Source organism: Dryobates pubescens, chromosome 10 (genome assembly GCF_014839835.1).
Source record: "Dryobates pubescens isolate bDryPub1 chromosome 10, bDryPub1.pri, whole genome shotgun sequence".
Classification (NCBI taxonomy): domain Eukaryota; kingdom Metazoa; phylum Chordata; class Aves; order Piciformes; family Picidae; genus Dryobates; species Dryobates pubescens.
The window spans coordinates 8,053,848-8,068,305 of NC_071621.1; the positions used below are offsets into that span (position 1 = coordinate 8,053,848).

General features: G+C 40.2%; 1 protein-coding gene across 1 annotated transcript in view; it reads right to left on the reverse strand.

Annotated features, from left to right (window-relative positions):
- Positions 1-14,458, reverse strand: part of GABRG3 (gamma-aminobutyric acid type A receptor subunit gamma3) — a 425,205-nt gene that overhangs the window by 47,751 nt on the left and 362,996 nt on the right. Inside the window, exon 6 of the mRNA XM_054164712.1 lies at positions 9,264-9,401. Within this exon, the coding sequence (XP_054020687.1) occupies positions 9,264-9,401 (138 nt within the window). The remainder of the gene's footprint in view (positions 1-9,263; positions 9,402-14,458) is intronic.

Consider the following 14,458-nt stretch of genomic DNA (forward strand, 5'->3'; position numbering starts at 1 on the left):
GCACCATTAATGTGCAGTGCAGGCCAGAAAATCTCGAGATATATTTTGAGTCAAAAAATTCTGTTGACATTGTGTACTTTTTTGGAAGCAAATACAATTTATCAATCAAATTCTGGTTTGTGTTTTGTGTGTTAAAGGTACCTGTAAAGCCATTCTGACCATCACAGTGTCTTTTCTGTGGAAATACTTCCCTCTCTTCCTACTTCTTTTGCCACCACAGATAGCATGCTACTGACTTTTAAACTGCAGTCCAGCAGATCAAGGGTTGTACCTGTAAGTGTTTGGGTACTATGCACACTGCAGTGAAATTTTTTATTTGGCAATGCCTGGCAACACAATAATCCTCACAGACCCAGTTTTGGCTTGTCTCTCTGCACCAAGTAAGGAGCTGAGCATCTCAGAATGAATCCATGAAAGGCAGCAGCTAACCATAGTGTCATCTAAGTAGGGCAGGAAAAAGTGCAGATGAGAAGTGGTTGCTAGGAAGGCCTCTGTTGCTATGAAGAATTCACCACTCTCTTCTTCTGAAGTAAGGAACTAAAATCTTTTTTCCTAGCAAACCATAGAAGCTGGTGGATGAGAAGCTCAACATGAGCTCTCAATGTGTACTTGCAGCCCAGAAAGCCAATCAGATCCTGGGCTGCATCAAGAGAAGCGTGGCCAGCAGGGCAAGGGAGGTGATTCTCCCCCTCTGCTCAGCTCTGCTGAGACACCACCTGGAGTACTGCGTCCAGTTCTGGAGCCCTTATTACAAGAGGGATATGGATGTGCTGGAATGTGTCCAGAGAAGGGCCACAAGGATGATCAGAGGGCTGGAGCACCGCTCCTACGAGGACAGACTGAAGGACTTGGGGCTGTTCAGTCTGGAGAAGAGAAGGCTCCGAGGTGACCTAATTGTGGCCTTCCAGTATCTGAAGGGGGCTGTTGTGGTTTGGGAGGCCAAATTCTCCCACCATGGGCAAAAATAACGACTCAGACAAACAGATTGCAAAAGAATGGTGGAAAGTTTAAATGGGTAAACAAAACAACAATGAAAGTTTTACAGAGAACCACAAGCACTGCGACAAAAGAGAAAGATCCCAGAACATACCCATGAACGTCCCATCCCCACCTGGGGGTACACCCAACACCACCGCCCCCCCCCACCCCCCCCCAGGGCTCTTTCTCCCTCCCCAACCCAGCCTTGAGCCTGGGCAGCCCAAGGGAGGCAGCTCATGCCATTTTTACCTAGGCACCAGCAGGGGACAAAAGAGGAAGTAGGGACCCCGCACGGATGTTTTATAGAGGAGCAGAGGATTGTGGGTGAAACACCTGGTTTGCTGTGACCACCCAGTGCGCTGGACCCTTTTGGGACCTCCCAGGTGTGGTCTGTGCAGTGGCATCCAGGCCAGCACCCAGCCTAAACCACCACAGGGGCCTACAAGAAGGCTGGGAAGGGACTTCTCAGGATATCAGGTAGTGATAGGACTAGGGGGAGTGGAATGAAGCTGGAGGTGGGGAGGTTCAGACTGGATGTGAGGAAGAAGTTCTTCACTGTGAGAGTGGTGAAGCCCTGGAATGGGTTGTCCAGGGAGGTGGTTGAGGCCCTGTCCCTGGAGGTGTTTAAGACCATGCTGGATGAGGCTCTGGCCAGCCTGATCTAGTGTGCAAAAAGCAGAAAGAGAGATGTTAGTCTCTACTTCCCATCAACAGGACAATAGTCAGTCTCAGGAAGCAGGGCTCTCTAAGCTTGGTGGTTACTTGGGAGGATAGATGTCATAGAAGAGTCCCCCACTTCCTTCTTTCACTTCATTCTTACACCTGAGCTGACATCATATGGTATGGAATACCTCTTTGGCCAGTCTGAGTGAGCTGACTCAGCTGTGTCCCCTCCCAAGATTTTGCCCCTCAATGTACTCTTGGGGCAGGGAAATGTTGAAAGGATGCAGCCTGGATACTGGATTCAACAGTAGCGAAAACACTGCTGTGTTAACAACTACTGCTGCAAAAAATCCACAGCACTAGAAAGATACTGTGAGGAGAACGAACTCCAGCTCAGTCCAACCCAATACAAAGCGACAAATGTAACATTACCAAAGGGTGAGTAAAGTGGGACATTAATTCAGGAACCTCTTTAAAGTTAGATACATTAAAAAAAAAAAATCAAAATATGGAACTATCAGATTAAAAAGTCAGATGAATAAAAATCTAATAGAAAAGGCATGTGTGGGGTTTTTTTTCCTTACAATATGAAAATCTTTTAAAATGACAACTTGAAGTCCTTTATTGAGGAGAACTAGAGATTTTCCTAAGAAAAATTTGCTTCCTACTGAAAAATTCCCTTAAAAAAAAAGAAAAAAAGAAAAAAAAGAAGGCAGGTTAAGACCTACCTCCAAGTCTTCCACTGTCTTTTTGGTTTTTTAACTTTTACCACAATGAAAGGTTGCTTTACTTCTAGTCACTCTCACCACCTGCACCAGTTTCTAGTGACTGAAGAGCTACTCTCATTAAGTAGCCACTTCGAGGATCTTACCTTTCAGGATACGATCCCAGGCCAGCATCAGGGAAAAGCTTCATTATCTGCTGCAGACTGCTGATCAAGTTATAAATCACTCTCTTTGGAAGATGTCTCACTATGACTTTTGTAAGACATTCTGTGGCAAGACCGGCAAATGATGGATTTTCAGGGCAATCTAAAAGTTTCAATTACTATAAGTGTCAGCCAAACTTGTAACCAACATAGGAAATTACTTTAATAGAGGCCATCTCTAACTACATTAAACAAATCTGATAGCCATCTACAAAGGCATGACCAAATGGATAGATGAAGGGAGGGCAGTGGATATTGTCTGTCTTGACTTCAGCAAGGCTTTTGATACTGTCTCCCATAACATCCTCATAGGTAAACTCAAGAAAAGTGGTTTAGATGATTGGACCATGAGGTGGGTTGGTCACTGGCTCAAACAACAGAGTTCAGAGAGTTGTGATCAGTGGTGCAGAGTCCAGTTGGAAGCCTGTGGCCAGTGGAGTTCCCTAGGAATCAGTACTGGGTTCAGTATTTTCATCTATTATCTGGATGAGGGGATTGAGTGTACCCCAAGCAAGTTTGCCAAGGATATAAAACTGGTGGGAGGGTGGCTGACAGCCCGTCAGGCTGCGCAGCCATCCAACAAGATCTGGACAGGCTGGAGATCTGGGTGAAGGCAAACCTCATGAAGTTCAATAATGGCAAGTGCAGGGTCCTGCATCTGGGGAAGAATAACACCAAGCACCAGTACAGGTATGGGGCTGCCCTGCTGGAAAGCACCTCCATGGAGAAAGACCTTGGAGTCCTAGTGGACAGCAAGTTCTCCATGGGACAGCAATGTGCCCTTGTGGCCAAGAGAGCCAATGGTATCCTGGGGTGCATTAAAAGGGTGTGTCCAGCAGGTCTAGGGAGGTTCTTCTCGCCCTCTACTCTGTCCTGGTGAGACCACATCTGGAATATTGTGCCCAGTTTGGGGCTCCCCAGTTCAAGAAAGACAGAGACCTGCTAGAAAGAGTCCAAAAGAGAGCTACAAGGATAATTGCAGGACTTGAACACCTCTCCTATGAAGAAAGACTGAGAGAACTGAGGTTGTTTAGTCATGAGAAGAGAAGGCTGAGAGGTGACCTCTATAAATAACTAAGGGGTGGGTAGTAAGATGAAGGTATTAATCTCTTCTTGGTGGTGCCCACCATAAAAAGACTGTTAAAATAAGATCTGATTATTGTACACAGTTTATCCAAGATAAAACCTCTGTCAACAAATATTTATTGCTAAATCAGGCTAGTTTTCTTCTTCACATCAATTGGTATTTACTGTCAGAAAAAAAGTCCTATGATAGTCCCTCATTCCCTCATTCCAGAGATGATTACAGTGGTCAGGACATTCAGTATTATTCTATTCCTTTGAAAGGAGCAAAAAAATGATAGCAAATTCAAATCCAGGCAGTGTAGTTGGTGCTGCACACTAAATAATATTAAGCTGTATATATATTTTGGATTTAAAGGTGATCTTGGAGTCAAATTTCACAATGAACTATTTAAAAATAACAGGAAGAGTAAATGAATTCATTATATATGCCAGGGGTCATTTCTGTGGGTCAATGCCAGTCATTATTTTCAAGTACTGAGTAGTGACCAACTTGAAGTTTGTGAGAGTCTAAATTCCTTGTATGACTCAACAAAGATAAAATCACTTGCTGCTTGCCCAGACAGTACCAATCCTGGATGCAAATCACCTTGCGATTGCATCGTGATAACACTGGACTGCAGCTGGCCTATAACAATGGCCCAAGGACCCAGCCATCACGCCTATCATTTCCTAGCTATCAGATACCCCCAGGAAGGGAGGGTGATGAGTCAATGGACTCTCCACCTGTCTCCTGATGTGTGATAAGTGGGTAGGCAGGGAGATGGAGAGGAAGGAGGCGGAGGCCCCCCCCCCGCCTCCATCCAGACCACTGTCCAAACTCACATGAATACACAAAAAGACTTCCTGGGGAACGATATCTGGATACTTATGATTTCCTGGCTCCTGAATTCCTGAGGGACGATGCTTGGACACATACCTAAGGACTAAAAACTGTATAAAAGACTTGACCACTACTGGCTCAGGAGGAAGAAAAATGCGGAGGAAGAAAAACGCAGGAGAGAAAAACGCTGAAGGAGGACCATGCTGCTGAGAAGGAAGGAAGCAGACTGAACCCTCTCTCCGTGTCCTAAGTCCCACTAGCTGCCACTCATGGAGCTGACCCACGCTGCCCAGAGGGACCTCATCTATTCTCCAGCCAAAGCCTCAGCACCTTTCCTCCACAGACTCAAACTGCCTTGGGGGGGTGGGGGGTGGGGGGGTGAGGGGTGTGGTAATAGAACTCCTTCTTTCTCTCCCTCTCTATCTTCTCCCTCTCCCCTTCTTATTTCCATTTTATTTATGTAATAAATAGTCTAGCTGTTGATATTTTGGCCTCGTTTGTGCCTATTAATTTCACAACAAGGGAATATTCGAAAGAACTCAGTCTCCTTCCCTCTCCGGACCGAGACAAAGTTGTAAATGGGGTTTTGTGTTTTTGCATGAGGTCTGACAAATTAGCTGTATATAAGAAAAGATGAGTGAAAACTAGGCTGTAAGTGCTCATACACTATGTACATCTGCCTGTGTGAAGACTTTTGGCAGATATATCTTCAGCACTGGAGTTGCAATATTGGTATTGATACTTGAGAGTTATTCAGCATGTATGGAATTATACTTTCTATCTGCTCCTGTGTATTTCATTTTTAATGACCAGCTATTAATGTTTTTATATAGGGCATTTTTATGATGTTTTCTATTTCTGATGAATTATCTTGAACTTATGCAAAGGCTTCTTTGGACTCCAAAAATCTCTCAGGCTAAAGGCATCTGAAGAAGGACATAGGACTTATAAAATGAAAAAAACTTTTCAAGTAGATAGAAATTAGGTTTAGTAGGTACAAAGTCTTTTTATTTAACTAGCAGTGTAAAAACCCGAGTCATATAAAAAGAAAGAATTGACTTTTCCCAGGAGAGATTTTTTTCCAGCAGAAAAATTCAAGAAACACTACAGCCTGCTTCATGAGCTTTACTCAGGGATTCCTTCAGTACTCTGTTTTGGCTTTTTCCTCCCCCTGCAAGTGTATTTGCAAAGTCTAGGAATCAAAACCCTGCAAGTTACAGCAAGCACACACAAAGCATTCTTAAGGATGACATTCTCCTCTGTCCTGTTTAACTGCTCACCCTTCTCTTGGTTGATTTGCAGTTATAAAATTTGAGAATTTTCTCCTTACAAGGTTTCCTCCTTCATTCACAGCTCAGTGCCAGATGGCTTAGTGTTTCCTCTACTTCAATTATCTTTGTCAGCCTTATTTGACACTGTAGCAAAAGAAGTACTCCTGAATTAGCTGCATGTGACCTGACAGTGAAAGCTTACTTAGGGTACAAGATCAAGGTTCATGACCACAGCATTAGCACAGTGCTTTCTTCTGTGTGTTCCATGTAATCATCATATGCAATAGATACTTATCTGGTTATGTTTGTACCTTAGCATGAAATATATATATATATATATATATATCTCCCCTCAAGAAAAAGGTGAGCACCTCTTCTAGATGGAAAACTTTCTTTGTCTGCTAGATTATTGTAAGAGAGGATAGTCCTCTTGCAAAGAGTAAAGCACACTGTTGTGGCAATGCTTTAAGCCACTGCTGATTCAGCCAAGAGTTGACAACATTTCTTATCTTGCTTAGATTTCAGAAATACACTCTTTGTGACAGGTGGCTTCCTAATTGCCTATTAACCTCTGAAATTGCCCTAGACTAACATAAATCTTATCTATAAAAGATTTGGAAAGACTGAAAGTGCAACATATAGTAAAACTCCGATGGGTACTAAATCTAGTAGTTGTGGTGAAATTGACTATCAAGACAGAACTTCTGCAAACCTTGGAAGAATAGCAGTGTGTTCCCATGTGGTCAGTGTAACCTCTCTTCATTAGATGCAGAACACTGCTGAAAGGAAGCTAAAAAGGGCACCCCTGAACTCAAGACAGATCGATAATGCTATAACAGCTCTTGCATTATGGATGAACAGACAACTTAGTGAGAAGTAATGGTGCCATAAAGCACCAGAAAAGTCTATGTCAGGAGCAAAAATTGTGTTAGAGATTTAAGTTCATCTGCTCTCTACAGTACATTTTTTCATAGTTTGCCTAGTCTGCTTTTATAATGCTCTGTGTAACAGCAGGTTCCATAATTTTGCTGGAGAGGAAGAGATGATGTTCAGTACCTCTCTTTGTCAGGAAGTTGGTATCCTGCCTGCTTCCTTCCTCCTAACTCCATCTCAACACCCTGAATGATTCCCTGCTGTGGTGGGTCTTTAGTGTGAATACAACACAGATCTTCCACAATATAACCTGGCACCTCTTTTATTGACCACCTCTAGGCTGCAGAGGAAATGAGAGACCTGTAGGCAGCAGCTCCATCTCACTTCATCAGAGATTGTCCACGTGCTAGGAAACAGTAACCTTGCAAGTTCCCTAATTCTCATGGGTTTTTTATAGGGACACTTTTTTTCTTTTTCTTCCCCCCGCCAGTAATTAAGCATAGGCACAGCAAGATGCCTCTTTATCCTACTCATTCACATACACTTATACACTCACAGCAGGTAATCACAGAGTTACTTTAACTTTTGTCTCTGAGACATATTGCACAATCCCAGGTGAGATGTGTTATGCCCCCCTACCTCCATTTTGGGAATGCTTACTCTATAGTATGAGGCATACTCCAGATATTCCTATGTACTTCTTAGTTTTCCCAACTTCTGCCCCCGTGTTTGCTCCCAACAGTAAATGCTATTGATGTTCAGTAAATCTGGCATTTAAAGTGCTTTAAATTGTGGTGTAAAAACAGCCAGAGAGTCTATTCTATGCAAACTCAGGTCCACCTGCAAACTGAGGTTTATATTTTTCACATCTCTCATATATTTGTTGACTGAGAGACCCTTCTCCAACATCTACTGAAATGCACAACTCATTAATTTTTCTGCCTACTAAGAGCAGATGACAATCTGACCTATTCACATTTTACATTGTTTCTTCCAAGTCAGTTTCCACAATCTGATAAGGTTATGGAAAGTGGAAAGGGGCTAATTTTTTGAACAAACTCCAATTTGCCAACAACTTTCTCCCACTGTGATCCCTTTAGGAGAACAGAAATACCATGTGATCCCTCCAAAAGGTTCCATTCAACATTATGCATGGGAAAACAAGTAACAAACACAGGTGGGTAGAAGAAGCAATAGCAATAACAGAAAAAAAAATCATATCAGTTCACATATCTTAGTAAAAACTGAACATACATTAAAAAGGCACATAGGAAATATATTTTTCCTTGTTCTGCATTAACCATGTATTTCCTTGCATAAAACTTCTATAAAAGTGGTTTTGTCCTGTGCAAAGGGAGACTTTAGCAGATCTGTTTACCAATACGATGCTGGCTTAGTAATTGTTTTTGCATGTGCAATGCAAAATTGTATTTCGTAACTTGGCAATTCTTTTTGCAAGCAATTGTTGATGCAAACTCAGCATGGCATCACTCCAGATGTGTGCACAGCAGAAAGACCAGAGCTTTCTCTTCCAGTAACCTCCCTCCCTGCATACTTTAATGATTTGGTATTTTTTACTTGACCATTGCCCACCAAATCCTGGTTCAATCTATGGGAAATCTGCAGGCTACAGTAAGTTGTATCCATAACAGAGAAGAACTTCTCCATGTGCACTAATTGTGACATTTTATTCTGCTAAACTAACACCCTAAAATACACACTAAATCTTTAGTAAGGCTTCATCATGAGAATTGATATCCAGTCCTGAGAACACATTGCTGGGTGGGCCAAAGCTCAACAGCAATAGTTTCACAGATTAATATTTTTTTAAATTCTCATTCACAGTGTTTTCAATAGAATCACACACCTTTTCATCTATTTAAAAAATCAAATAGCATTCAAAAATTCACCTCCAATTAAGCAGAAGATTGTATCTATAAGGTTCCCTTTGCAGCTAGAAGAAGAGTTATCAAATGGAGATCACGGAGCTTACAGCAGAGATGTGTATAAAATTTACATGCTCTTTGAATTTTATGAGAATTTATCCAGTTCAAATAATATATCTATCTATTTATTTTTCCCCCATATCGCTGTTATTATGAGAAACAGAATGGTTTATGAAAAACTAATACAGTTATCATTACATTTTAGTTACATTCAATTGGTAAGATCACTCACAAAGGCATTTATCAACTGAGAAACAAAACGTGTCTTTGAAAAATTAAGAAAAATACTAAATCTGTGGCCAGATGATTAACTACTATTGAAAGAGTCTAGTTTTACTAACCCTACTCTTGTGCTCAAAATCTTTAACATTTTTCATGAGACTACATATCTCAGTGCAGGACTGGCTTAACAAATTTAGCTGAGGTTTGTGAATCATATAGTAACTTTGAGTATATAACAAAGAACTGTGTCAAGTTAGCATTTATTCCTCACTTTGTGAATTTCTTAAATGAGTAGAGAAGAAGTAACCAAAAATCTAGACAAATTCAACAGTTTTGAAGTCTTCACTTTAGAGGTTTTAATATGAACACTGTTATATATTGAAATCAAACTGTACTTCAATGAAAGCAAGCTTGGAACAAATATTTCAAACCACTACTTTTTCCAAAACAACCACTACCATTTGTATCATTCTTACCTGCAGAGGTTTTCACAATTTCTGAAGTATTTCTGAGACCCATAAAGTCAAACTGATATAGTCTCCAAGATTTCTGATCAGCAGCCTCCACTGAGTTTTTCCTCCATCTGTAAATCATTTCCTCTTTAGGGTAGCCATCTAGAAATTAATATATATATATATATATGTATGTATGTCTGTGTAAATATATTGCATTTCATAAAATAAGGTCCTGAAAAACAGCATCTGTTCACTGATTTATAACTATTTGGGAATACCTAAATTTCTGATCTGATGAGTTCTGATCTCAGAGAGTTTGGTGGTATAATCCAGCTAAAAAATTGTATGGCACATAGTATTCTCTTCTACATATGCTCTAAAGAAGCTGTGCAAACCAATAGAATGTAAAAAAGAGGGAGAGTGTCAGTGTAAGAAGCAAGCAATTGAAAAGGATAGATCATTTTAAAAGTGGCAGTAGTTCTAACACGGTGTGTGCTACTATACTTCAGAAATTAGCTCAATACATGGCAAACCAGCAACATTTTAATTAGTATGGTGTTTATTCAACTATCACCTGATCTCTGCAGCTGAAAAAGCTTCTGAAAGTCTTCCTTTATCAATTCGGCACTCAGCTGTCATAACTAATACTCATGCCAAAAGAGAATGGCATTTTCCAATAAAAGTTCAAGAAAAAATCTTCAGCAGCACAAACCATAATAACAGACCATTTAGAAAGCAACAGCGTGCCTATGCTAGTTAAATCTAGATTGTTCTCTAATGCATAATACAATAAAGTCTTATTCATCTAATAATTAATATAGCAGATGTAGATTACAAGGAAAATTAAAAACCTAACAACAGCAATAGCCAGTTAATATAACTGCCTCATTAGTGATTTTTTTTCTTGTTCATTTAATAATTAATATAGCAGATGCAGATTACAAGGAAAATTAAAAGCCCAACAACAGCAATAGTTAGCTAATATAACTGCCTCATTAGTGATTTTTTTTTCACCATTAGATACTGATAATATTTTTGTATTTGCAATACAAAACAATTTCTCTGGTCACGGTGCTATTTCCTTGATGTTTTCTTTATATGAGTCTGTTCTCCAGCTTGCTTAAGGTTCCACTCTGCTGGGGCACTGCTCTAAGGTATGCATGGCCTCATTTATCCCTGTCACTTACACAGCATGAAAAGTATCCACAAGTCCCTCAGTTCTAATCTGTAGGAAATTACTATGCATTAATTCCAAATGTCACATTTGTCTGTTTTCCAGTCAATGTAAATAAAAAAATAACCCATGAAGGACTTGACTGAGTAACAAACACAAGCCCTGCCATTCTCTCTGAGAACTCTTCCTGCCAAGCAGATTTCACTGCCAATTCTACTGTGCTGGTCTGAGAGACTGATATAAAGGTTAATTTTTTTGGCTGGCAGACTGTGTCAGAGGATGCAGTTTCAGTGAAAGGAGTAAAATTTTGCAGGAACTCCAAGCCTTAGCCCTGCATCTCCTGAAATATTCTCAAATTTGCCTTCTATTTAACCAAGTTGTCTAATACCATTTCTGACTCAATAATGTCTTTCTCTAACAGAACACCCTCAGAAGCCTTCTCAAACTGGCTTCATCCATGGAGGCCGGATATCTTTTCCCTACAGTTCAAGAATGAAGGAGCATCAGATAACCTCCTTGCTCAGCTGTGGCTGCTGTGACCTCATCCAAGGAGGTGGTGGCAGAACCACCACTTCCCCACAAAGCAGGATCAGGAACACAACGGGAGCTACCATGTGGTCTGAGTTCTAATCCTACCTCCTAATTTGCCTCCTGATGCAGAGGAAAACCCTTGCCCTATTACACCAACTCCCACTGCAGAACCTGTGGCCTCAAGAGACAAGAGATCATTTGTAGATTTTGTAACAAGCAGTAGGTGGGGCCCTTTTTCTCAGGTAAACTTCACTATAATCATTGCAAGTAAAAAAAAAAAAAAAGTATCCAGGAACTAATAAAGCTATTTTTGTAAAATATATCATTTTACATTGGTTCAAAATGGACTTTTAAAATTTATTTCAAAATTTTACCAAAAAAAACAACCAAACAAAAACCAAACCCAAAACCAAAACAAACAACTTTGTGTAAATTAGTCTTGAATTCAATTTCTTTCTGATATTTTTTTTTCATCTCATGGCCACTTCATCAAAATTCCTTTACACTGTCAGGAATCTTGAAAGCTTGCTCTCATGTTATCCAAAGTCTAGCTGTTTATCTTGGCATGACCAGTATGGAGTCAGGAAGAAGTTCATGAGACTCTCATTCTTCAGAAGTTTTCCTATATTTTTGACTAAGAGGCAGATTCCATTTCAGAATAACTACTTTCAGTATCATCATTAAATGCATCATCATTAAATAGTAAGCAACCAACTTCAGAAGACCATCATCACCTTTCAGTAGTAGTCCCCTTAATCCACAGTCACTGGCATCTACTCATATAACGGCTGGGTTACTTAGATCAAAGGAGGTAAGTACTAGTGAGTCAATGGGATTTGTTTCAATCAGGAAAACAAAATGCTATAATGTTCTACTCCAGTGCCAGGTGACTTCACTTTTTAATTCATTTAAAAGATAAGGAGCTTCTTACGGAACAATGACACATTTACTTGGACAGTCTATCAGTCACAGGATTCATTTAATTTTCAGAATAGGTCATTCATGATGGTTCTTCACTCAGCGATATCCAATATTTCTTGTATACAGCCTAAACTTTTCTAGCCCTCCAAATGCTTAATTTTTGAAAATATAGGAACTGGAGACTTCAGTACTTCCAAGAAAAAAATGCAACCTCTGCTGTTCAGCCCACAACACAACTAAGTGTATTATCTATGGAAAGGTCTTTTTTGCTTTCATTTCACAAGCATGACAGCCTTAAATTACCTTAAATTCTTGGCCTTGTGGCTTCAAACCATCCATACTGAACAAATTGCTACCAAGTGTATTATCTAAGGTAGCTTTAGGTTATATAAGAATATCCATACTGCAGCAGGGCAAGGTTCCAGGAGGTCCTGGAAGCTTTCCATCAGATGCTAGTAAGAGCAAGGAGGCTACTATTGGGAAGAAGACAACCATGACAACCAAGTGTGTGTTCTGTGTTACAGCCATCCAACTTCTGGCATCCTGCTACTCAGGACTGTGCCAAAATCTTCATTTTCCCTCCTACAGATTAATTTGGTTGCCTTTAAATTCTCCTGGGTTTTGGCCTGATGGTCATTTTGTAGGTTGTGCTGTAGTTGTTATTCTTTAATTTTAGACTTATACACTAATCTTCTTTAATTTTAGACTTATACACTACCATGTAAAAGACTTCTAGAGAGCACCTTGACCATTTGGCTTTTTGTATCATTAGTACATTAGCTGGTTTATTCATGTGCTTAAATATAGACATTTTCAAAGTGTACCACTGACTTTAACCCAAGTGATGCAAGCATGGATAAACAATAAATGCATTCTTTGCCATTTTGGAGATGAACGTATTCTAGCAGAAAGCTAAACTGTCAACAACAAGCTGTGAGACTCTGTGGATTTAGTTTTAGTTTGCTTTTATTGCTGTAATAATTGAACTCATGTTACACACCTCCTCACATCACTACCATATAACCAACAGGTTAAAGATCTCTAAACTTCACTATTCATGTTCATATTGCTTCGCTGTCTAGGAAGACAGTGATTTGTGCAGAAGCCTCCACCCAACTGCTGGAAAAATTATCCAGGTTAGAAACACATCCAGGCTGCATGAGAGTCATCTGCAGCCACAAGATGGATGCTAGAACTGGAGTCAAGTGGCCCTGAAGCAGGTCTGATACAGTAGTCAACACCAATAGAAACTCATCAACACCATATTGCATCTAATCTTGATTTCCAACAATGCACAGACGTATGAGTATCTTAGATTAATTCTTGATTTCTTTGTTTCACCTAATTTTCTGTGATAATTGGTCTAGTTTAGGAAGGGAGGAAGACAGCAGGAAGGGAGTCATGTCAAAAAGGACACACACCACTTGAAGAAACAGCTTCTGTTCAAAACACTTTCCTTGGAAATGTATCAAAGACACAGAAAGACAAAGAGGCATGGAGTAAACCCAGCCTCTTTAATATCTTCAGATATCTTTTTCCTTTTTTTTTTTTTTGCCCAGGGAGGTGGTGGAGTCACCATCACAGTCACCATCACTGGAGGTGTTCAGGAGGAGACTTGATGGGGTGCTTGGTGCCATGGGTTAGTTGATTAGGTGGTGTTGGATTGGTTGATAGGTTGGACGCGATGATGTTGAAGGTCTCTTCCAACATGGTCTATCCTATCCTATCCTATCCTATCCTATCCTATCCTATCCTATCCTATCCTATCCTATCCTATCCTATTCTGTTCTGTTCTGCAAAATTAGTTTATTTTAATGCTGTTTCCCCACACTTTGTGTACATGTAAAAAGCTGGCAGACAGCCTGTAGCAGAAGAAAAAAACAACATGAAAACTCATCTCTCCTTCTGAAACTTGGAAAAAAATGGTATGCTTAGAGTGTGTAATGAGTTAATGAAAGAAGAAACAGAGCTGAAAATATGAGGGAAACAGGCAAGGATCAGCTTAGTTAAGTTTCTGCTGGGGCGTAGTGCTTGTGACAGGAGTATACATTTGAAAGACATGAACAGATTCTAGGAAGATTCTGCTTTCACAGGAATGCTAGATATACAGTCAAAATCAGGAGAAATCATGATCTGAAAGACAAGTTGTTGCCATCAGTTAGTGGTCAGTTTACACCATCAGCACGGAAGGAGTGTATATTCAATTGCTGCCAGTGAAGGTAGTCTGTAGTGGGAGGATGCTGCAATGCAACTACAGGCAGAAAATGAGCAGCCCTCTACAGCTTCCAAGCACACTATACTACCTTGAACACTGCCTAGCAAACTATTCTTCAGGCTAATCAAGAGACCTCTGTCAACACAGCCTCAGTCAGAAGAGGGTAATTAAACCTGGAAATGCACCTTTCCTGGTATGGTGTTGTGGATGACAAAATATATGCTTCCACAGAAGATGCCTGTACTCTTTTTCTTGTTAGCAGGCTTTATAAATGCTTCTGTGTTACCAAATAAACCACATTTTTGTTACAAATGCCTCAACATTTTAGAGGAAAAGTTTTCTCACTAATCTGTTCCGATACCTGTTTGGTGTTCT